Raw genomic sequence first — 23,869 nt, forward strand, 5'->3', positions numbered from 1 at the left:
GATAGTATGAAATATCAGTAGATATTATTTACCTGTAAATCAGTTTTAAACTACAGGATAAGTGGTACAGGATAAGTTTTGGTTGCTATACTGAAGTATGATTAGCAAATAATGTGGCACACACTTCTCTGCACATAGACTGTGGTTTGAGTGTCCCATGTTGTTCCAAACAAATGTCTTCTTGGATGTTTCTGGATCCCGGCATCGCACCCACAGAAACTTAATCTGCTGTTGACAGCAGTAGCTCTTGTGCCAAATGGATCAAGTGTGCATTGTAAAAGGCAGCTTGGTGTCCAGCTGAGCACTGCTATGTTATTATTGTTACAGCACTTTGTGCTTCTTGGGGCCTTACTAAGGCGTGTTAACAGATGATACGTGCCAGTCCTGTAAAACAGCTGACAACTATACCCCCTAAAGAACACAAAGTGGGGTGGGGAGTTGACCTAGTGCCCTCACACATTTATAGCAAATTGGCTGTCTTTACCATTGTAATGCAGATGTAGTTGATTAATCAGGTGTAGGCTGACTTTATAGAAATTTAAGGCACTGGTAAGTTTTTGTTCCTAACCGGTGTCAATCTTTTGTGTAACTGTTTGTGACATGCCTCAGACATTGATCTACGGCCCACCTTTTTGTTCTTTACTCATTCCTGCCAAAGAAAAACAGGGCCTCCTAGTCAAGTGTAAATGAGGTAGTAATACAATAAGACATGGGACTTCTCTGATGGGATGCCTTAATCTGAGGGAATTGAGTAAAGTGGTCTATACAGGCAGGTTGTATGTTCAGTGCACTATGTGCAACACCACCCTGACAAGTGTTTAATGTGTCTAACATATATGTCTAACATTGGTTCTCTAGCATCACGGACGTAGGTCTACACGAGATATCTTTGAGCGGGGCGATTTAATAAAATAGTAAGCTGTTCTTCTTCTCTCTGTCAACGTGCACACTACGTCATAGGTAATCATTTTAATAAAAACCCATCACACACACAAACTAACCCTCGTGTTAGTTTACATTGAACAGAAACCACAAGATTTCTGCGGGATATACGAGTGTGTGCTCAGGCGTTCCATTTCCTGGTTACTTCCTGAGTTTTTTTCATGTCTCCCTAGTTTGAACGTAGCTGACACCGTTCATCCAATGGCATTAGTCCACATGCAGCGCAGGGAAGAGGGGCAGCAGTGAGGCGCTTTAATAAAACCAGACTGTCAGCACCGTGTGGAGCCACAGAGAGCTGCGCCACGGTGAGGCAGAGCACGGCACGGTAGCACACAGAAGGACTCTACCGGGTGAATGCAGTCCTCATCACAGGGCACTGCTGCAGACACTTTCCTACCATTTCCGGAGATAAGAGGGCGCTCAGAGTAATCTTCATCCAGACAGGGAAGAGGAATTTGGCTCACTCCAACATTTTTTCCGTAATTCGCGTTAAGAATCTTAACAGTGGCCAGGGGGACACGTTAGATCGCGGTCAATAGCTTTCGATAGCTACCCGAAGGTGAATGCACAGCTCTCAATTGGCAAAGTCCTTATTCCTTTGAAAGTATTGACAGTTTTGAAGTGCCAGAAGGTACCATACGGCAGTATTTTGGGTAAAGCTGTGTGGGAAGGAGCCGTCCGTCCGTCCGCCATGGAGAACGCTCACACGAAGAGTGTGGAAGAAGTTTACAGTTATTTCTGCGTCAATGAAAGCACAGGACTTTCGCTGGACGAGGTGAAACGACAGAGGGAGAAATGGGGCCTAAACGGTACGACAATTTAAACCATAGACCACCACAAACGCCGCTGCTGTGAATGAGACACGGTTCAAAAATGTCTTGTCATTGTAACATGGGCAGTGTGAGAACAGTATTCAGTAAATGGGGTAAAAGTCGTCAACATCATCAGCCGGCCGGCTCCATAAAGTGATTTGGCTGACGTCATCACTGGTGACCTCGAGGGTTTCCCATCTCTTACACAGTCACAGATTAATGACTACTTAGAGGACATTGTAGCATTGTTGAACATGGGGACATTGTTAGGTATTCTGAATTCTGAACATTGTATCAGTGTGTAACATTGCATCAGAGTAACACTGTGGGCAGTGATAACATTGTTAAACATAACCTCATTGTTACATTGTTGTCGGTGGTTGTAAACGACGGTGACATTGTTGAACACAGCAACCTTGCTGGATGTTCTTCAGAGCAAAAGTGCAACACAGCAGCACATGTGCCTGGAGATCCAGGCGGCATTTGACACTGAACACTGGCCACGGGATCATTGGAGTAACTTTATCCAGCTAAGTTAATCTCTCTTGTACCAGGTCTCAACAGCTGTTTTATATTAATATCACCTGGGAGGTCATTGAGGATATTCCCCCTCTGCTAAAATCACTTTGACCTTTGAATTGATTAGAGTTTTCCTTTTGTGAAATGAATCCTAAATAAATTATTTTAAATACCATGATTACAGCTAAAAGTCTGATATCAAATAGGATTGTGCAAAAAACCCAAAATTAATTAATTTAGTAAATTGCCGTGCGATTGGTTCTTGTTTATACTGAGACTGGTCAAGCAGATCCACACGCCTCCGCTACATCATTACAAGACAGGACAAAACCTCCCCTTGTGGGCAGTAATAACACAGTTTAAATCATCACTCAGAATAATCTGAGGAGAAACTGGGCTTATTCAGGTGGTTTTATGTGGACAGCACCTTGCATAAGTCTGAAATTTGGCTCTCTCAAGTTAACACTCCCCTGTGTCACAGAACATGCTGAGCTCCTCTTCTAGGAGTCAGTTCCCCATCAAGAAATAGGAACCACGAGTCATGTATCTATTTGGCTGGATGTACTGTACATGTATTTGCACACTACTTACCTACCCTTTTCTTTTTCGTCTGTTTCCTGTGCCACTCCCGGGTTGACTTTCCCGTCTACAAACACACAGAGTTACCAGCTGAAGAAGGTAATCACTACTGTCCTTGATATTGTCATTGTCATTTGTATGTCAACAAGTTTCTGTGATAGATTGTTTTTAAGTAACTCCTTCCTCTGCAGGGAAATCTTTATGGGAGCTTGTCCTTGAACAGTTCGAAGATTTACTTGTTCGAATTCTTCTGCTGGCTGCATGTATATCTTTTGTAAGTATACCTCTAGATTTATATATGTTGAATGCACCACAGTCCTTTCCTGATGAGAATACAAGATTTATCATACTGCAGTAGTATTTTATACCATGTAGACTTGAATTTAGTTATTTCATTCTGAACTCACTGAATGGAGTTTGAATTAAAGGTTTTTGGCCACTTCCTGTGTTTGTAAGATTACAAATTTATGTCAAGTCTTGACCTGCTGATTTGTTTTATTCTCACTGTTACTCCTCTGTCTTGTCACCTCCTTCATGCTGTGTCCAGTAAATGAGAGATGATGTAAATATAATCAGAAAATTTAGCAGAATCTCAGGACAAGTTACTGCATGCTACAAATAGCTTTCTCTTCCCACCTCTGACCTCTTTATGTGAAGTCAAAATTGCAGATAGGATTATCATTGAGCCCTGGGTGGTGAATGGCAGGGGACAGTTTATGCATTGCATAGTGCTGAAGTGTGAACGTCTTCAGTTTGTGTAACCCGGCTGAGGTTACACTCACATATTAGGGAGCTAGACAGCTGAGAAGGCCAGCAACCCATCTGAGGAATGGTGACAACAGCAGTAGCAGCATTGAGTTGCTATCACCAGGTGCCAAGTAAGACATTTGAGTCGTCAAGCATGGCTGCTGTGTAATGACTTACTCTGGTCTCACGTAGGAAGCTGACTTTTGGTGTTACAGATAAATGTTTGATAGCGGACTGCAATTATGTAATAGCATCATTAGTGAGTGTCTAAGCCCATTCAAAAAGCTAAATCGAATGAGTACACATTTCTATGGAAATTTGAAGCCAAATAAGTATGTTTCATTTTGTTCTGTGATAGTTCTAAATCTGGAATTAATCTTTGGCTTTGTGCAGTGCCTGATTTAATTTTGGAGATTTTACTTTCTTCATGTTTTTGGAAACGACTGCACACTACATTAACAGATGTCTGAAGAACATGTTGATAAAAGGAGGCCCCCTGTGTGTATCTGTGTGAGTTGGTATGTAGTGTGCAATGCCCAGTCAGGTGATACAGAGGTGTCAGTAGCTGCTGTCTGACAGGGGAACAGAGCACCACTCAAGACCAAATTTGGGCCCCCACCCCTCGGTGGGAGGGCTCTTATCAGACAAACGTGCACACCCACCTCAATGTAAATATATCCACTACACTGCTTAAATATATACCCAAGGAATTTGGAAGCAAATCAAAATCAGACACACTAAACCATTGGCTAACTATTGAAGTAGTTCCTCTCAACTAAATTTTTAGTCTGAAGTTTTGTGTAGTTCTGTTTGAATGATTCCAGTTGGTGTTGAGGATTTATTAAAAGCCAGCTCCTGTCTTAAAATGTATTATTTAATGAGGTTCTAGACTATAAAGGTGTTTTAACCTTTGTGTGCTAGTCTATGTATTAGGATTGAAACAGTAATTCAACAGTAAACTGAATATCATTTGGTTTTAGACTGTTGGTTGGACAAAGCAAGATATTTAAAGATGTCACCTTGTGGTGAAACTGTGGACATTTTTCACTGTTCCAACATTTCATAGTATGAATGACTAATCTGTTTACTGAAAAAATATTTGACAGGTTCAACCATAATGAAAGAAGTTGTTAGTTGCAGACCTAGTGTAGATATGAGAGGTGTAAATTTCTTGGTCGTGGTTGGTGTGGTGTGGTTTGTTATGATGTACAGTTGGGCACTTGCTTCCATACTGACACTGCTATTAAGAGTTATGCTTGCCATTTTAGTTATGTCATAAAAAGTCTTTGGCATCCAGAACAGCCAGATACTTAGGTCTTACTGAGGTTGACAGCTTTATTACATTATGGGACATTAACTAATTGCTTGTGACACACAGGGTAATTTTAGGACAATTTTCTCAGGGACAACAAGCCATATGAGACTCCAGGTCAGAATTTTGTAATGTTATTTTTTGCTGGCACTGAGAGGTTTTAGTATAACATAGGCAACAATTTTACTCCCTGAAATGGAAAGGTTTAAGTAGTTCCACTCAAGAGAAGTCTGACTGTGTTAATCCTCTTGATGGCTGACATGTTTGCATTAGGGAATCAAATGCTTGTGAAGAATCTTCCATCCCTGCACAAATGGGCGGTGCAGTGTCGGCACTTAAAAAAATCAATAATTACAAACATCCACAGGGGAATAGCAACAGTTACCCACAGTGAATGGAATAAATGAACTGTTAGTATAAGACGACTACAGTTCTTATGTTCAAGTACAATATGTAGTATTTAGGTGTAGTTGTATGGTAGGATTTTTTTCCACAGTACATGAAGTTTTATGTAAGACGTGTGGGATGATTCTCAGCTATTAACAATCACTGACTTTGATGTCAAGCTTCTGGCAGTTGACAAACACTTAAACAACCACATTATTGGAATGAAACACTGCTGTCATAAAAAGGTCTATTTAAGAGATAAAAACCAGTCCAGTTAATTAAAATGCATAATGTATGACTGTGTACAGCATGTCCCATCTACCAGGGATGTTATTTTTCAACAGCATATCTGTTCTGCATATCTGATTTTTTTATTATTATCGTAGTTTGTGCTCTGAAAGCTCTTTAATAGATAATGGTTTGTTTCTCATATTGTTTTCAGGTCCTGGCCTGGTTTGAGGAGGGGGAAGAAACTATCACAGCCTTTGTGGAGCCTTTTGTAATCTTACTCATTCTTATAGCCAATGCCATCGTCGGTGTGTGGCAGGTGAGGTAACCTTTTACATCCTGGAAAGTCACTGTATTTAAATCCCACTCTCACATCTCCCATGTGTCTGGGGGATATACCTGGAAATCACAGAGCTTTGTTATTTTAGTTTTAATTCCCCAGTTTTGTTGAAGCAAATCTCGTTTCATTATGTAGCTGAATGATGTATTTTCTGTAAAATAGTCATACATGTTACCTGCTTTTCTAAAGGAATTGAAACCACGCTTTGTTATCACCAGTGCAAACAACACTTAAGATAATAAGCCAGCATCTAAACATGTAAAATGTATTTCAAAGCCTTTAAAATTAAATTATTACCTAAGGTTAGCATGGTATTGGAAGTTATTTCTTGTCGGTGTGAGCCTGTATCAACATGGAAAGAGAGATACTGATGCAGTGTTGGACTACACTGGATTGCAGTCTTCTGATAAATATACTACTCATCAAGTTGATTACACACTCTAATCTAGTGCAACATTATCGTTAACCGCAGCGTCCAAAATGTTGAATCAACACCTCTCTGACGCAGTTCTGATTACATAACAGAATCTGATACACTTGGCAGCAAAGTGTACATGTCAATCTGAAACGCAGTCGCCAGTGAGAACCGACATTAGTGATCAGATTTTGCGGTTGGTGTTCTAGTGTTAGGGATACAGCTGGATATGGGTGTAAGTCAGACAATACTTTTGAAAATGTATTTAATGAAACAGGTCATTAGTTGTCATCCTGTATCTGCCCTTCGTATGAGGCTGGCTTATTTACTTATTTTTAAAATGTGTGGGTAGTCTGTTTTGAGTGACGTGGTGTTCTTGCTGATGAAGATGCTGGTGAAAAAAAAATTGGAAAACAGCAAGAGACAGAAAATGATGTGATTTATATTCCCATTTTCATATACTTAACACCTTAATGTCCCAGTCGAAGCCTGAACAAATGCTACTTAGAATAGTCTTCACCTCTTCAAAGAAAAATGCTCTAGTTCTGTATTGTCTGGCAGAACCAAAAACTGTCATGTATTAGTTTATGTGATGTTATCAGTTCATCTCAGAGCAACTCAGAAATGATGGCACTAAATCTTGATTTCATCTCACCAGGAACGCAATGCTGAGGATGCCATTGAGGCACTTAAGGAGTATGAGCCTGAGATGGGGAAAGTGTATCGTCAGGACAGGAAGACTGTGCAGAGGATCAAGGCCAGAGATATTGTGCCTGGTGACATCGTAGAGGTTGCTGGTAGGTTGACTTGCTTTCCTTATTCTACTGTTATACTATTGTATGTGTTGCTTAGATTAGACCATCACTTAACTGAAATACTAAAAAGACTCCTCCCGGGCAAAGGAAACATCTGGATATCATGTGAACCAGATGGGAAAAAACCTTAAAATTCATAGAGAATTAGCAATTTAATGCTTCTGCAGCTTCTATCAAGAATAGTTTGTTGTGTTTCATGTGAAAGAGAGTGTTTGTCCATGTGCAGTTTTTGGAAATCAGAGAAGAGGTCTAGTGTTATATGATAGTTCCTTGCGTGTGTTTGACTGAGCCTCAGATAAAGCCTGCTGTTGACAGATCAAATGAGTCCAGGTATGGTCATGGAACACATTTAGCACAAGCTCGAGTTGAAACCTCCCCCATCCCCAAGTGCCACTGCAGAGGTGACACACCCTGCAAGAATAATGTATTTTCAGATGTCCTTATTAACCCAGTGTCACACACGCTATTAAGGCCCACTTTAAGGTCTGTGTGTGCGCGGGTCTATGTGTGTATATGTATTCATACAAAGCAAGTTTGAGCTAACTCAAGTAACATGCTGCTACTGCATCCTCACAGTCTGTCCCAAGTCGACCCCATGCAGTATGTGAGCGCTGGAATGATTCATGCTGCTGAGGTCCAGTCAGCGTATTTCAGCAGCTGAAATCCTGAGGATGTAAAGCTTTGATTTTTAAGAGCGCTGTTTCCCCCATGGCACAGACACGTATATAATTCTGCAGGCAGGTATGAACAGAGATGGATGTGTTGAGGAATGCTGGAGTCCTTAAAACACTAGTGTTATCTTGATACTCTGTTTAACCCTAAGCCACTGAAGTGATGCATAGATTTTATGTGCATAGTGGTAGGTTTTATTTTTAGCCATCATAGGCCATTTAGATTATGGAATGCTGTATTTATAGAGGCAGTGACAGTCGTGAAGATGACAGGTGTCTGGTCCTACCCCATGCTTGCCCCTCCCATCCCGCTCTGGGAAACATTGCTACAGTGGGTGACGTGGGACAGTGTTCAGCAGGACTCCTCAGTAACCTTGACAAGGGCAAATGGAGCAGGACTGTAAAGGGATTCTACAATTTTTTCTGTTTTAATATGTTTATATATTGTATATAATTAGGTTTTGGTTGACATGGCATATCATAACATTTTGATTCTGAGTTGCAAAAGAAGCTAAACATGGAGAGCTTAATTATTTGGCTTGAGTTTAAAGAGAAACTTGTGAGTCAGATGCTCTCTCCTCTTGCATATTAGAGACCTAGTTATTCAAAAACTCTTGATGAAGGTAGCTGGAGGCTTTGCTGTCAGCAGGCTTACTCAGAGATTCAGCCGCAAGGCAGCAAAACCGGACGCTTTATCCTGCAGTAAGGAGAAGCTCATCAGCTTGAGCTTACCCCCCAAATCCTCCAAATATCTCTTACAATGGTTCCTGTCAGGCTCCCCCTTTTTATGAATAATATTTTCCTGAAGCTCCAAAGTGACCCCTGCCATGCAGAGGAGGAGTGTGATGACGCAGATGCTGGCCAGCTGGCTGCTGAGCCGAGGCAGAGGACACAGAGACGAGTCCTCTGTGGCTACTTCAGCCGTGAGAAGAATAGCCTGCAGCCAATCTGTGCTGCTCTCTGTCAGGGTGCCGCTGTGGGTTTGAATGCAGCCTCCTACTCACACCTCATCACTTATCAGCCGCACAGTTGCATGCTCACTGAAATTTCTTTAATATGATGAAAATAATATTCTCTGTAATGCATCTCTCAGACTTAAATCTAAACTACATCATTGAATGCTTGGTTTGATCTTTGTAGTTAAGTGTTTTCAAATCTGATCTTGAAGCAGTTGAAGAACTGAAGGCTGAGGTGGGCTGTCTGTGCTGGTCTCAGTCCAGTCTGCTTTCCTGTGCAGTCCTCTGACTGCTCTTGTCTGGTTGATAAAATACTTGTTCACAACAATCTGGCTCAGCCAAATCATTCAGTGGTACATCAAAACTCACTTGGTTTGTTCCAGAAATGCAAGTGCCAATAGGCAAAATCTGATAAAGGATTACCTTGCCCCACTTAACTAATCCCTAAAAATGACATTTGCTGATAATGTATGAAGTTCACCAGCTCCTTCCAGTGGGTTTTAAGGCCTTGTTATAAGACAACTCTCACTGTATGCTGCCAGTTTACAGCCTAGTGTTGAGAGCTTGCAGGTTTGAATGTTGGCCTTTTCTCAGAGCAAGAGAGCTCAGTGGGTTTGTTCTCTGCTGCCTGTGAAGTTGTGGAGTCTGGTAGTGACGGGGGCTCCTGTGGGGTGGAGTGTGGGGGCAGTATACGGGGGAGGATCTCTCATCTGCTCTCATTGTGTTAGAGAGAGATGACCTTATAGGGAAGCGCTTTGTGGATAACCGTCCCCACCCCACCATGTTCAATGCACAGCGACCTTACCCATCAGCACCCGCACCCTTCACTAAGATTCCAGACACCATGGATAGTATGTGGCATTTAATGTGGTCTGGCAAGCATCCGTTGTCACTGAGGGACTGTCTTTTGGCAATGGTTCATGACTTGTCAGCAAGATGGAGAGAAATGGTCTCATCTTGCCAGCCAGAGAATCAGACTTCAGAAACACAAAAACCTCATATGTATTGAAAAGAAAGAGGTTTTCATTCAAACATAAACCATGCAGGTTGTAGGTGCTGATCAGTGAAATAAAAGTTAGACAAGTATGCATGTAAGGCTCAGCATAAACCACATTTGTAAACACACAGACCCACTGCACCAGCCTCAGTTAACTCAATGTCACATTGTGCACTGACTGCTGGGAATCCATGCTATGCTGTCTGGCTATAGATGGGATGGTGAGAGGTCAGACTTTAACCCAAGAAGGGGTTTAATGAGGGCCCACTACTGAAAGTGTTGACCTGAAGATATGCGAGGAACATACTCTCTGTCCTGAACTTTGCAGTTGTCCCTTTTGATTAAACCAATATAAAATCTATACTTAAACTGCTCATCAGTGTTTTCACATTAACACTTTAATGTCTTCAGTGTCTTCTATGGCCAAGTTAGATACATTATTAGATACATTACTATGTTTTGTGTGATATTCAGTGTACTGGCAGTTTTTCTATCACGCCTCCCTGCTTTCACAATGTGTTTTTCTCTGTAACTACGGCACCAGAAAGTCAGAGGTCCAAAGTTCAGATTCTTGATTTGTTTGCAACCTATATGTGTGGGCTGTGCATCAGTGTGGTGAAATTGAAATCTTGATATTGCTTTCAGTCCAGGATTGATTGTGTCACACTTACCATACATGTAATTTTTGCTTCGCTCTACTGATGCCCTGGTTAATTTTGACAGGAGTTTTACTGCTCCCAGTCCTGGGACAAGTTTTGTTACTATGGCAACAGAAACAGTTGCATGCTATGTGGAGACCCAGTCTGCTGCTGCTGCTGCTGCTGCTTAAGATTCATAACAGACAAAAGCAGAGCAGAGATCTCAGGGAGACACTGTAGAGGTGGCGTTTACATAACTGAGGTCGTGGATCAACTCTCAAAGTCAGATGACACGTGTTTGCATCTGTGACGATGTAACGGCAGGAAGTCAAGAAAGTGGTCAGCTGTTGATAAATACTGGTTTATCTCTCCCACCAGCCAACTGCTAACTAAACATTACTTACTCTGCTCTTGTTTGCTAGCAACACAGTGAAACTCTGTTGTGACTTTTGACTTTTGTCAGTATGTGCAGTGTCAACCTATACACGCACACCAAAAGTGCACTTGTAGCACAGATTAAAAGGTGTAATCTATTACCCATGTAAAAGCCTCATTTGCAAAAACAAGATACGCAGTTTTATTTCCTGATTGATTGTGTTGAGTGTGTGTTGATTGTGTTAGAGGAAAGTAATCTACACTGAGCAGAGAGGAGCAAACAGTAAAAGGTTAATATTTGACCTGTTTTTTAAGAACATATCCATTTGGACATTCAGTGTTGGCATCATTGTACACAGGTATACTCAGTTGGTGAGTTAATCAGTTGGAGCTGTGTTGGAAAGCTGCTGGATGCTTGACCCCTTGACCGTTCTGAAATGGCCCTCTCAACATGACAAAAGGTCAGCCTTTTGTTCAGCTGCCATCAGCACATGTACTCTCCTGGCTGGCCCTGAGGAAGCCTGGCCCGCCGAACCACACTCCGTCTCCTAACGCACGGCAGAGGCAGGTGCCAGTCAAAGCTGACTGCACTGGTCCAGTCGCTGTCTTGCCTGCTGCTGAAAGATATGTTTATAAGGCACCTTTGGAAGTCATACTGGGTGCAATTTATCACAAGGGCTGAGCTTTTGTCACTGTAAAATTTGTGGGCTGTATGACCTGTTGGCAAGCACAAAGGTGAAAAAGTGGTCATGCCTGAGGAGATGCTTGGACTGCTACCAAGTAGGATGTTGACACAAAGGGACAGATGATATACACACACGTCATCAGAGCAGGTCTGCAGTTTAACACAACCTTCAGGACAATTCCAGTGTTTCACACAGTTTTAACACTTAGCACTGGTTTCTTTATATGAGAACATCAGCAAGCACCACTGCTAGAAGCTCCCTCTGGCCTTGTTTCTTGGCTCAGCACTCTTTTAGAGGTTGTATTTCTTCAAAAGTAATGACTTAGCACAGGAAGTATTACACAACCATCCAGGATGTAATTGTAAAGCTTTTTGGCTTCTAAGGAAAACATTTCACTTTTTGTTCCTGTGGTGCAGCTAAGGGTTATCCTTTTAATTTATTAAAGGGATGGGATTGTTTCTCTTAAGTTAAGAGTTGCTATGAAATGGCTTCCTATCTTCAATGTGCAGTAAGATTATTGATCCATACCACCTGGAAGCCACCTGTAGTCTTAGTTTGTATCTAAATGACCCTAGGCCCACATTGCTCCGTTTGAGAGCCAGGTTACGTGGCCTTCTCAGAAGTAAAGCTTCCACTGTTCCCATTGTTCCAGGTTCAGATGGTTTAAAGATGCAGCTGAGTACAACATTAGTCCTTCTCAGAAAAGCTGTCACTGTGTGTCTTGATTGGCCAGTGCCTGCTGACAGATCAGGGTTTCTGGCACCACTGTCAGGACATCAAATGAGTTGACGATCATCCAACTTCTCCCAGGGTCGTGTATCATAGTGAGAAGTCAACACTCATGGAGCAAGAGTGTTGAAATACACATAACCGTAACAGGGCTGTACATTAATCTGGAAATGTGTGACATCTACCCGTTAATGGAATAGTAAGGTGAGACAGTATGATGATGACTTTTTTCCCAAGTGTGTAGACTGTAAGAGACTTTGAGGTGATGAGGAGGAGGAGGAGCTGGAACCCAGTCTTTGTCCCCTTGTCTCTTCCTGTGCTGTGGCAATGATGAGGAAACAGCTGCCATCATAGGGCCACATTTAAACCTGATCAGCACATTGGGGAACATATTGAGATGCTTTTTCCATTTTTGGTTGCATGTATTGTTGGTCCCATTGCTATTTTCCCCTCCCTTCCCTCAAGGGCATGGGGGGTTTTGGATTACCATATGTGTTCCCTCAAATGGGAATCTTGACATTGGGAGGTTTTATCAAATCTTTTTCTGCTCATTTGCAGTTTTTTTTTTTTCCTAGAGTTTGAGTTTTCACTTCACCTTTGTCTTGATGTTTTGTTAGATTCTTAGATATTTGGCAGGCTTGTGAGGGGACTGGGTTCTAAAAATACCATGATCTTTGTTGGCTCTTTTGTAACAATCTGACACAATTTGCATTTTTAACTAAATAGGCCTATATGTAGACTACGCCCACGGAACTGTGCCATAGCCTGAGCCATTTCCCCAGTTTCCATCGCCTTTATGTACCATTAGGAAGCTGAATTGGGTCACTGCAATTTCGATGTACCCAAATTGGCCTTTTCCTTTGAGACAGGCCTTTTATGGCTCACAAGTCCTTCATTTCCTCCTCTTTCTTTCACTCTCCTGCTCTTTCCCAACAGCAGTGGCAGCACCACTCTGCTGTTGTGTGGCACAGCAACCATCCAGTAATGAGCTGTGTTTCATCAGTTTAGTTTGCACTAATGCTGAGTTACTGTCTGCAGAAAATAGACATCATCTCATCTGTTAAATCTTCATTTCGCCTGTGCACTCACATGCAGCATTGTACTGTACATTATACAGCTGGAAAGAGACCAGTTTAATCTGCTCATGAGTTTTTAGTCACAGACTTAATTTCAAATAATTTAAATCATTTTGTTGTATTTCGACTTGGTGTTGTGTTATGTTCTTGATGTTTTGATGTGTTTTCTCTCTAATTGTGAATCTGTTTGGTGATAGTTGGAGACAAGGTACCTGCTGACATCCGTATCTGTTCAATTAAATCAACAACCTTGAGGGTAGACCAGTCCATTCTGACCGGTAAGACATTTCTGCTGATTCACATCCATCAATTATTTTCCTGTGCAATTATCTCCTGATAATATGGGTATTTTAAAATAGATTTGACTGAAAAATTGTGTTGATTTGTTAGCTCTACAACTATGACATATGTACAAAATTCTACATTGAGACTGTTTTTTTCTAATTATTATTTTTATTGCATACTAACCTTTAGCACAGCCTCAAAACTGTGCCATTGTACATTTCACTGCTCATATGCAAATCTTTGGCTTTAAATTTATGCCTGCTATTTAGTATTAAATAGAAAATAACCTAGGTTTAAAGCTTATCCAAATATTTCATTGTCAGCTATCTCACACTTGAGGCAATGGACAAATCACACTGCTCACTATTTTCAATAGATAAAATAAAAACCTAGCCCTTTTAATACTGTATACCTTAAAGTTGTTTTCAGATGTGGCCACTCCCTTCCTAAATTTAAAATCTAGCCTTTGCTGCTATGAACCCCATGGATTAAAGATGGTACGCACTGAGTTCAGTCTGTTCTGTTTGGGCCCTCAGTGTGGTTTTATTTTATAGTTATGTTTTTTGAAAAAATACATTACCCAGCTTTTAACTCTGCACTGATGCTTTCTTTCAAAATAAGAGCACATGGTTATCCAGGATAGCCTCATCCAAGATTAATGGATCAATCCAGAATGGCTAGATGAACAAGATCATTTGAAGTGGCTGCAGCATTAGCCCAGAGATGTACATTCATGAGCATGTGAAAGATCAGTGAAGCAACATGAATGATCAGCACCATAGATCTCTCTGTAGAGATAATTGGCTTTGCTTTGTTCTCAAAATCATCTGCGACTAATGCAAACTGATTTTAACCTGATACTCTGTGTTGTCTTTGTAGGTGAATCTGTCTCTGTCATCAAACATACCGACCCTGTGCCCGACCCACGTGCTGTCAATCAGGACAAGAAGAACATGCTCTTCTCTGTAAGCTTAACTGTGTTGCAATTATCATACATCCTGTTGTCCTTCAACTTGTTGTTTGTTTAGTTTCTCTCCACTTCCTGGAAAAACTTGCTCCTGTTATTCTTTGAAGATGTTAGATGTTATCAGATGTACTTGAGCCAACATGTATATTCTTGTTATTTCAGGGTACCAACATTGCAGCTGGGAAGGCCGTGGGTGTGGTCGTGGCCACTGGTGTTAACACAGAGATCGGTAAGATCCGTGACGAGATGGCAGCCACGGAGCAGGAGAAGACGCCCCTGCAGCAGAAGCTGGATGAGTTTGGTGAGCAGCTGTCCAAGGTCATCTCCCTTATCTGCATCGCCGTGTGGATCATCAATATCGGACACTTCAACGACCCCGTCCATGGAGGCTCCTGGATCCGTGGGGCAGTCTACTACTTCAAGATCGCTGTGGCTCTGGCTGTGGCTGCCATCCCTGAGGGTCTACCTGCTGTCATCACCACCTGCCTGGCCTTGGGCACTCGCCGCATGGCCAAGAAGAACGCCATTGTCCGCAGCCTGCCATCTGTAGAGACCCTGGGTTGCACCTCTGTCATCTGCTCTGACAAGACTGGAACCCTGACCACCAATCAGATGTCTGTCTGCAGAGTGAGTCTTGCACACATACACACACAGACTCTTGGTGCACTGCTGAGCAGTTTGGTAGTCAGTGCTTTGTCATCTTTATTGTCGCTGCCTGTTGTTTGGATAAGGTGACAGCAGTTAGAGAGACTGTGGCTGCGTAAGTCACTTTCAATACATTTGTCAGCTAAAATGCTAATACTGTCAGTGCAAACAGAGAGAGTGGAGCGTTCCTTATGATCAGGTATCCCAGCTATTGAAGAAGGAAGGCAGCATGCTGCCGCTCCTCTAATCTACGTTGAACTGTTGGATGACTTGCAATGCTGCTGTTGCATAACTGACCTTGCGTCACCAAGCTGCAAAGCAGCCAGCTTGTAGTTCCTCTCTCTCTTCCTCTCTCTCTCTCTCTCTCTCTCTGTGAGTGGCACCCCGGTGCTGCTTGGCCCCACATTAAGAAGACATCCTCTTTTGTTGCCTGCTCAGTGTTTTCTCAGAACTCTTGCATTGCCAGAATTAGACCTGTGGCGTTAATTTATAGTTTTTATCAAACAGTTGTTTGAGTCTCTGCTTTGTTTGGATGTTGCATGTTGTACTGGCCATGATGAAATAGCCTTATGACTCAGTGTGTCATATATTAAACTAGGGAAAAGAGAAAACATTTGCACTCAGGACATGTAGGAAGAAGAACTTTTAAAGAGGTGTGTTAACTGTATTTACACACCTGTCTTGTAATAAAAAAATACTTTTTAAATGAATTAAGTTAATTATGAAAGATTCATGCATTTATTTCACCTACATACTTACTCCTACAGAACATATTTTGACGAAAATGAATACAGAACAAGCTAATGGCTAAAAGAATGAAAGCCCATGTAGTGTACAATTATACTACAATTACCTCTTGTCTTCTGCACTGAGTTTTGCCTCCTGTCTTCCTTACCTGACCCAATCCCCAAGTTACTGACCATGATCAGTTTTGAGAGGTTTGTTTATTTTTCAATATAGTTCCTTAACTATTTCAGAGGGCCAGTTTGCTCTTATCAGAGAATTGCAGTACCAGGATTTAATGATTGGCTGCTGGTTTGACTGGCATAACCCATGTTCTGATATAACCAATGCCTGCCTAGCCCTGTGTATACTGTGTGTGTGTGTGTGTGTGTGTGTGTGTGTGTGTGTGTGTGTGTGTGTGTGTGTGTGTGTGTGTGTGTGTGTGTGTGTGTGTGTGTGTGTGTGTGTGTGTGTGTGTGTGTGTGTGTGTGTGTGTGTGTGTGTGTGTGTGTGTGTGTGTGTCAGGATGAAAGCTCCCTGTGGGAGTGGGCCTGGCACTGCAGCTTCTTTCTTACGGGCACTGCTTCTGTCTTTACTCAGGCTCCCTGGCAGTCTCCTCTGTTTACTTACAGAGAGAAACTAAACACCCTTTTTTCACGTTAGGCAGCGGGCCACCCAGCCGGGCCCTCACAGAGACACACTGTGTAACACTGCAGGCTAATTTACTGTGTGAAAAGAGTTGTCACACAGGTCCACCTGGGATTTCTGTGGCTTCTGCTGCCACCTGCTGTGTCAGTAAAGACAGTAGCAGCTGATTCAAGCACTGATACAAAATTAAATGATGTCTGCTGAAATACAAAAAACTTGTTTAAAAAAAATTGTTTTTGTCCCATGTGTTCTTTTGATCTCCAGATGTTCATTATCAACAAAGCCGAAGGTGACAGCTGCTCTCTGTCAGAGTTCACCATCACAGGTTCTACCTATGCACCTGAGGGAGACGTGTGAGTACTTTACAGCTGACTGTGTTACAGGCAAATTCAGGTGAAAGCTGAAATATCTCATTGATTGATTTTAATTGTACGCAAATTGTTTTTTAAAACAAAGATGATAATTAAACTTGCAGGCACCAGATGGAGACTGGCAGAAGGGAGAATTTGAGAGTGTTTCTGTTGTTATATTAAGTGGCACACACTTGCAGACTACTGTGTGCTTTGTCCTCAGGTACAAGGATGGTAAACCGGTGAAGAGTTCCCAGTATGATGCCCTTGTTGAACTAGCCACCATCTGTGCCCTATGTAATGACTCCTCCCTGGACTTCAATGAGGTCTGAACCCTGCCTGCTTCTAATAATATGTAACAAAAATAAATCAATAATGAAAAAATGTAATAGATTAATCACTCAGTAATTAATGTTGGCGGTACATGAAATTAGTGTAGCCAGCCAGATATATATACATAATTAAATACACTCATATGTTTATATACACAATCACATCCACGCACATACACACACATACACCTTACCCAAATAATTACATTCAAATGTACATACCTAGATACATACATAAATACTTCTAAATAAAAAAAGCTCTTTACTAATATTAATGCAGATACATCATGTGCATCAAAATGCCAGTGGATAAATCTTAGGTGTAAACAAAAATACTGCCACATGTGAATATGAGGTCAAGACTGAATTTCAATCATGATGCTAAATACCGAGTACAACATAGCCTCTAAGTGTTCTGTTCTGCAGCCTTTTCAATATAAAACAAAAAGCCAAACCAAAATCATCATTCATTATTTATTCTGTGGTTTAGTTGTAAAAAGTCTGGTGATTAAACTAAACTAACTAAAACTAAAATATATCCAGTGGTGTGTAACATTTGAAGAGGGAGAAATATGAAAAAGAGCATTTCTGATGTCTCAGGTGAAGTGTGTGTATGAGAAGGTCGGTGAGGCCACAGAGACTGCTCTGACCTGCCTGGTGGAGAAGATGAACGTCTTCGACACTGAAGTCCACAACTTGTCCAAGATTGACAGAGCTAACGCCTGCAACTCAGTGAGTGACACCAGTTCCCTCACCTGCTCACACTGCACATTTCTACTGCTCCTACTCAGCACATTCTCTCACTGGCCACTGTCCTTCTGTCTGATCAGGTGATCAAGCAGCTGATGAGGAAGGAGTTCACCCTCGAGTTCTCCAGAGACAGGAAGTCCATGTCTGTCTACTGCACCCCCAACAAGTCTCGTTCTTCCATGGGCAAGATGTTTGTTAAGGTATACTGAAAGGAACCTGTGCTGAGGACTTGTTGATAGCATTGCTTCTGATGCCTGACAAACTTTAACCATGTTATGAATATTTTATCCCTCTGTTCCACCCCACAGGGCGCCCCAGAGGGAGTCATTGAGAGATGCACTCATGTCAGGGTTGGAAACAGCAAAGTTCCCCTCAGCAAAGGTATCAAAGAAAAGATCATGTCTGTGATCCGTGAGTACGGGACAGGTCGTGACACCCTAAGGTGCCTGGCCCTGGCCACACGAGACAGTCCACCCAAAATGGAGGACATGATACTGTCTGACACTGCCAGATTCTCAGAGTATGAGGTGAATTTTCTCTAAATTTCTGTTAGAGATGTTTGGATGTCTAAATCAGATTTACTGTATTTTGGAATCTACTTAATTTCTTCAAACATTCAGTCATGTCTTTGTCTCATTGCGTCCAGTCCGACCTGACCTTTGTCGGCTGTGTCGGCATGCTGGACCCTCCCAGACAAGAGGTGGCTGCCTCTATCAAGCTGTGCCGCCAGGCCGGCATCCGCGTCATCATGATCACCGGGGACAACAAGGGCACAGCTGTTGCTATCTGCCGCCGCATTGGCATCCTGACTGAGGAGGATGACATCGAGCGCATGGCCTTCACTGGACGAGAGTTTGATGAACTCTCACCGTACACCCAGCGGGAGGCTGTGACTCACGCTCGCTGTTTCGCCCGCGTCGAGCCTTCCCACAAGTCCAAGATCGTTGAGTTCCTGCAAGGATTTGATGAGATCACGGCTATGGTATGAAATCTAAAAGCTGAGTCTGCAGGGAAGTTTTCAGGCACTTTTAGACTTGTAAACATCAGGTACATTTTGTTGATTTGCTGATGTTTCAGAACAAAAGGACTGTGCACGCATAATGTAAGTGTTGTCTACAGACAGGTGATGGAGTGAACGATGCCCCTGCTTTGAAGAAGGCAGAGATTGGCATCGCTATGGGCTCTGGCACTGCCGTGGCCAAGTCAGCCTCTGAGATGGTCCTCGCCGATGACAACTTCTCTTCTATCGTGGCCGCCGTTGAAGAAGGCAGAGCTATTTACAATAACATGAAGCAGTTCATCAGATACCTTATCTCCTCCAATGTAGGAGAGGTCGTTTGGTGAGTCCCCTCAGGAACAGATAACGATAGAATTGTATTTATTTTGGTGCTTACCGTGTAGGAGGATGGAATTTAATAGATTGATAAGGTGACTTGTTACAGTGTGTCTAATTGGAATCATCTCTCCTGAAAGCATCTTTCTTACCGCTGCACTGGGTTTCCCTGAGGCTCTGATCCCAGTTCAGCTTCTCTGGGTCAACTTGGTGACAGATGGCCTCCCTGCCACCGCCCTCGGCTTCAACCCTCCAGATCTGGACATCATGGAGAAGCCTCCCCGCAACGCTAAGGAGCCCCTCATCTCTGGCTGGCTCTTCTTCAGATACTTAGCCATTGGAGGTTAGTGGTAATAGAAGAGTCTTTGATGCAGTTTGATAAATGTAATAAAGTTGTTTGTTAAGGTGATCTGTGTTTGATATTTATTTTGTATCTGTGTATCTATCCCAGGATATGTGGGTGCAGCCACAGTGGGAGCTGCTGCCTGGTGGTTTATATTATCTGATGATGGACCTCAAGTTACTCTGTATCAGCTGGTAGGTCTGCCTGTCTGAGAAACTTCCCTTCACCTCCCCTCAGCTCTCTGCCTCCCCCTCACTCCCCCGCCTTCCTCTCCACAGAGCCACTTCCTCCAGTGCGGCCCAGACAACCCAGAGTTTGATGGCCTGGACTGCCACGTGTTCGAGTCACCCTACCCCATGACCATGGCCCTGTCTGTGCTCGTCACCATTGAGATGTGCAATGCTCTGAACAGGTAAGAGCCTTTCAGAAAGTGGAAACGCTCTCCTGAAAGGATTGCTTGCACTCAGAAGATGGAGGGCAAACTGTATAATTGAATCAGCACCTGTATTATCTTTTCTGTCCAGTCTGTCAGAGAACCAGTCCCTGCTGCGGATGCCTCCCTGGGAGAACATTTGGCTGCTGGGAGCCATCTGCCTATCCATGTCCCTCCACTTCCTCATCCTCTATGTGGAACCTCTGCCTGTGAGTTGAGATGATTGAATTATGACTGATGGGATTTAAAAACAAAACTCAGACAGGAGCTGGCTGCTTGACGACCCAGCTGGAGTTATGTTTTTTTTTTTCTGCCCCTGTGTGGTTGTAAAGCTTCACTACAGACATGAAACTACTGCTGAAAATAAAGGAAGATTACTTGAATTTTAAATTCACATACATATGGCTTTATCTAACACATTCTGAATTTTGCAGACTGAATTGTCATCACTTCATCTTCTTCCTTTTTGTCATAACATTTACCTAAAGATATTTTGCCTTCATTAGACTGGAATATATAGAGAGAGGGGAGGTTATGACCTGCAACAAATGTCCCTGGCTGGAGCTGAACTTGAGATGATTCTGATCACAGTATATGATACACGTCTTGAAGAAACAGTCTGATATTTTGAGACATCAGTTATTTGCTTTCTTGCTGGGAGTTGGATGAGAATACTAATATCACCTGTATGGTGAATATGAAGCTAGAGTTAGCAGATGGTAGGCTTAGCATAGAGACTGGAAACAGGGTGACAGCTTAGCTCTGTCTAAAAGAAAAAACACACATAACATGTTGATCAGTGAGCTTTACAGGCTGGTAGGTGGATTTTGTTACCTTAAGACAGAGTCAGGCTAGGTGTTTCCCCCTGTTTACAGTCTGTATGCTAAGCTAAGCTAACCATATCCTGGCTGTCACTTCATATGTACTGTACAGACATGAGCATGACACTATTCCTTTTACTACTAGTCCATTAGATGCTATGCATCTATATGTTCCTGCACAACTCATTGTCACGGTGTCTTCCAGGTCATCTTCCAGATAACCCCTCTGGATACGACCCAGTGGATGATGGTGCTGAAGATCTCCCTGCCAGTCATCCTGCTGGACGAGCTGCTAAAGTTTTTGGCCAGAAACTACTTGGAATTTGGTAAACAGCTGGAGAAGCCGGCCGGCAAAGGCTGCTCTCTGTCTGCATGTGCCGAGGGCATCTCCTGGCCCTTCGTGGCTATCTCCCTGCCTCTGGTGCTGTGGATCTACAGCACTGACACTAATGTGTCTGCCATGTTGTGGCCCTGACTGACTCCAGTACACCAACCCCCCTCCTGTGCACCAGTGTGAAGTGGACATTAACACACACATCTAACACAGTTACATTAACTTGGAACAACCTACAGTCAACACTTGCACCTGACAGCCTGTCTGCTGTCAGATCTTTTGTATTTAGGATATTTTCACCGATACATATTTTTGGGCGAGGAGGTTTAGTCATACTTAATGACTTTGACTGACATTATGTCCATATGTTTTATTCTTATTTTACCATCACGCTTTACTCTTTTTTGATCCCCTGTTGAACAGTTAGAGATGCCCACCATGTTGGAGCTGTGTGTTGAGCTGTACAGAGAATTTACACTATTTTATAATAATTAATATTTTGTAATTTTTGGGAGGGGTTTTTGGGACAAGATTGCTGGGTGTGAGGAGGATGTAATTGTGAGGACCGTATAGTACAATACTAATTCTGGGGCAAAGACATGAATATATTTTGCCCTAGCATGAATCTCTATAGTCATTTTTGAGCTCCGTGCATCTTGTTCGTTCATTATTTTCTGCATTAGGCAGAGCACAGCTACCTCAATGCTGTTAATACCACCATTACTACCCATCTGTCTTAACAACCATAGATCTTCAGTTGAAGTGTTGAGGTAAGCACTAATTTGTTTTGCAGTAGAGACAAAGCCCTCACACACAATTTAATGTTTAATATATTTTTCTTTTCTCTGTTGTTGGAGGGAAGAGGGGACAGAGACTTGTTACCAGTGTGATTCAGAGCATTTTTTGATACAGCCTGTTGTTAAATTTGTTTACTTGAAGAGAACACATTTGTCATTTTCTTTCTTAAGTTTCATTTTTGAGCTTCAGTCTCAACTTTCAGTCTTAATTTTGCATCGTAATGACAGTAATCTTTATAATGTATGTAAAATGTGCACATACTGTACCTGAATATATAAAATGGCACCAAGAAGCTGTTAGTCTTATCAGCTGAGCACAACATGGACAGTTTAATGGAAACTGAGACCTCTGAGAGGCTAAAGCACGACCGGTCATCTGAGAGTCTGTATATCTGTACATAGCACACAAAGTAGAATCTCTGTATAGATTTTTTTTGTTGATGTTGTTGTTGCTGTCAAAATGCTCCATATCGTCACACTAGTTTACTTAAGAGTGGTCTTAGCCTTTCTGCATGCCTGCTCCAATAATACCAGGCCTGTGAGTGCTTAGATTCTTTTTGTTTTAAAGCTAACATTTGTTTCTTCCAATGCCTTCCACCTGTTTACCTACAGAGTGAGTACACTTTGACCTGCATGCCAACTACTAGCATTATGGCATCTTCATGTGGTCGCACACACAGCTCATCAGTCTGTTGTTGCTCATATAAAAATGGCAGCAATAACAGCTTGTCATATTTTTGATAGGACTAGCAGTTTTAAACACATGGTTGAAATGGTACAAAAGAGGAGAGAATGTAGGTGTTTGTTTTGAAATGCCTTCAGTGTCACCAAGTGCCAGGTACACGCTGAGTAGAAATATGAGCTTTTTGCATTTTAAACTAGCACAGTGTCACTGGTGCTGGTTATTTTTGATTGTAGACTGGCAGCATGTTTTGGCAACTAACAGTTTTTTTAATTGCATTCGTCTTTGGTCCTAATACTCTGCTTGCCCATAGCCTGTATTGGTCTGTTTATGAAAAGAAGTATTGATGATTTTAAATTGCTTGCCTCTCACATGCTTTTACTTTGGCCTGTGATTCTTGTGTCCATTGATTTGATTCTTCCTCTCTCTCCTTTTCCTTTGCAGCAAAGGCCAAGTAAGCCCACCTGTACTCTAAATTACTTCCAGAAACTTTGGTTTTGTTTTGTGTTGTGCATGTGTGTTTTGGGCCGCACATCTTACAAGAGCTGCATGTCAGTTAAATAATACAAAGACAGGGGCTCATAAAGTTCATACATCCTTTTTATAGAATGGCCATAATAAATGTCTGATGAAAACTAGCCAATCCCACCTCATCAGTCCTTCCATTCTCCTGCATGAAGAGCCTTAGGTAATGATACAATTCTCATGCCAATCTTTTTAGACTAAGATCTTAGTACTGTGTACAGTAAATTGTACATTATTCCATGGTGCATGTCCGCTCAATCAGCCATCTGTTTTACCAGACTTGTGTAATAGACAATGTATAGTATTGGTAAATAGAATAGACATTCGTCAAATAGTACAAATGTTAAATAAGCTCAAAAACACAGTTCATTTTTCCTAAGGAAATACTTTTATGGGATATTTAAAAACCAAACAGACTCTTTTTTTTTTTTTTTTGCTTTGCACTGAGATGTGCGACATGTTTGGAGCAGATTTTGCCATATCTGGGAAGGCAGACGTGCGGTGATGCATACGTTTTACCATGAGAACGGCAGGCAGTCCCTCAATTGGCATTTTTTTGCCAAACTGCTGTACTGTATTTTCAGAGATGATTGTACAATGTATCACATGAACTTTGGTTTCAGGTAAATAAAACTGTCATACATTATGAGTTTACTGAATGTTTTTCCTGATGTTAT

The 23,869-nt window shown here is 42.1% G+C and overlaps 1 protein-coding gene across 2 annotated transcripts; it reads left to right on the forward strand.

Moving 5' to 3' along the window:
• The first annotated feature begins 1,198 nt into the window (after positions 1–1,198).
• atp2a2a (ATPase sarcoplasmic/endoplasmic reticulum Ca2+ transporting 2a) lies at positions 1,199–23,838 on the forward strand. Of its 2 annotated transcripts, XM_018668504.2 has the most exons (21): positions 1,201–1,751; positions 2,934–2,951; positions 3,044–3,126; positions 5,741–5,845; positions 6,940–7,078; positions 13,422–13,502; positions 14,389–14,474; positions 14,639–15,103; positions 16,757–16,845; positions 17,066–17,168; positions 17,775–17,906; positions 18,005–18,124; positions 18,233–18,451; positions 18,571–18,906; positions 19,044–19,264; positions 19,398–19,600; positions 19,709–19,794; positions 19,879–20,012; positions 20,125–20,242; positions 21,060–21,180; positions 23,112–23,838. In XM_018668504.2, exons 1-21 carry the CDS (start codon positions 1,634–1,636, stop codon positions 23,123–23,125), a joined length of 2,991 nt encoding a protein of 996 aa, XP_018524020.1. In that variant the 5' UTR covers positions 1,201–1,633; the 3' UTR covers positions 23,126–23,838. The 2 variants fall into 2 exon arrangements, with proteins under 2 accessions (XP_018524019.1, XP_018524020.1); XM_018668503.2 differs by having other exon boundaries at positions 1,199–1,751; positions 21,060–23,838.
• Positions 23,839–23,869: the final 31 nt, after the last annotated feature.

Source organism: Lates calcarifer, linkage group LG13 (genome assembly GCF_001640805.2).
Source record: "Lates calcarifer isolate ASB-BC8 linkage group LG13, TLL_Latcal_v3, whole genome shotgun sequence".
In the NCBI taxonomy this organism is placed as follows: Eukaryota; Metazoa; Chordata; class Actinopteri; family Centropomidae; genus Lates; species Lates calcarifer.

What these genes read in the sequence shown, in the direction of transcription:
- atp2a2a (XM_018668503.2), top strand. Translation starts at nt 1,634, where the DNA reads ATGGAGAACGCTCACACGAAGAGTGTGGAAGAAGTTTACAGTTATTTC. An exon ending in ATCAGATGTCTGTCTGCAGA is followed by an intron (nt 15,104 to 16,756) that starts GTGAGTCTTGCA and finishes TTTGATCTCCAG; the next exon opens with ATGTTCATTATCAACAAAGC. An exon ending in AATGTAGGAGAGGTCGTTTG is followed by an intron (nt 19,265 to 19,397) that starts GTGAGTCCCCTC and finishes CTCTCCTGAAAG; the next exon opens with CATCTTTCTTACCGCTGCAC.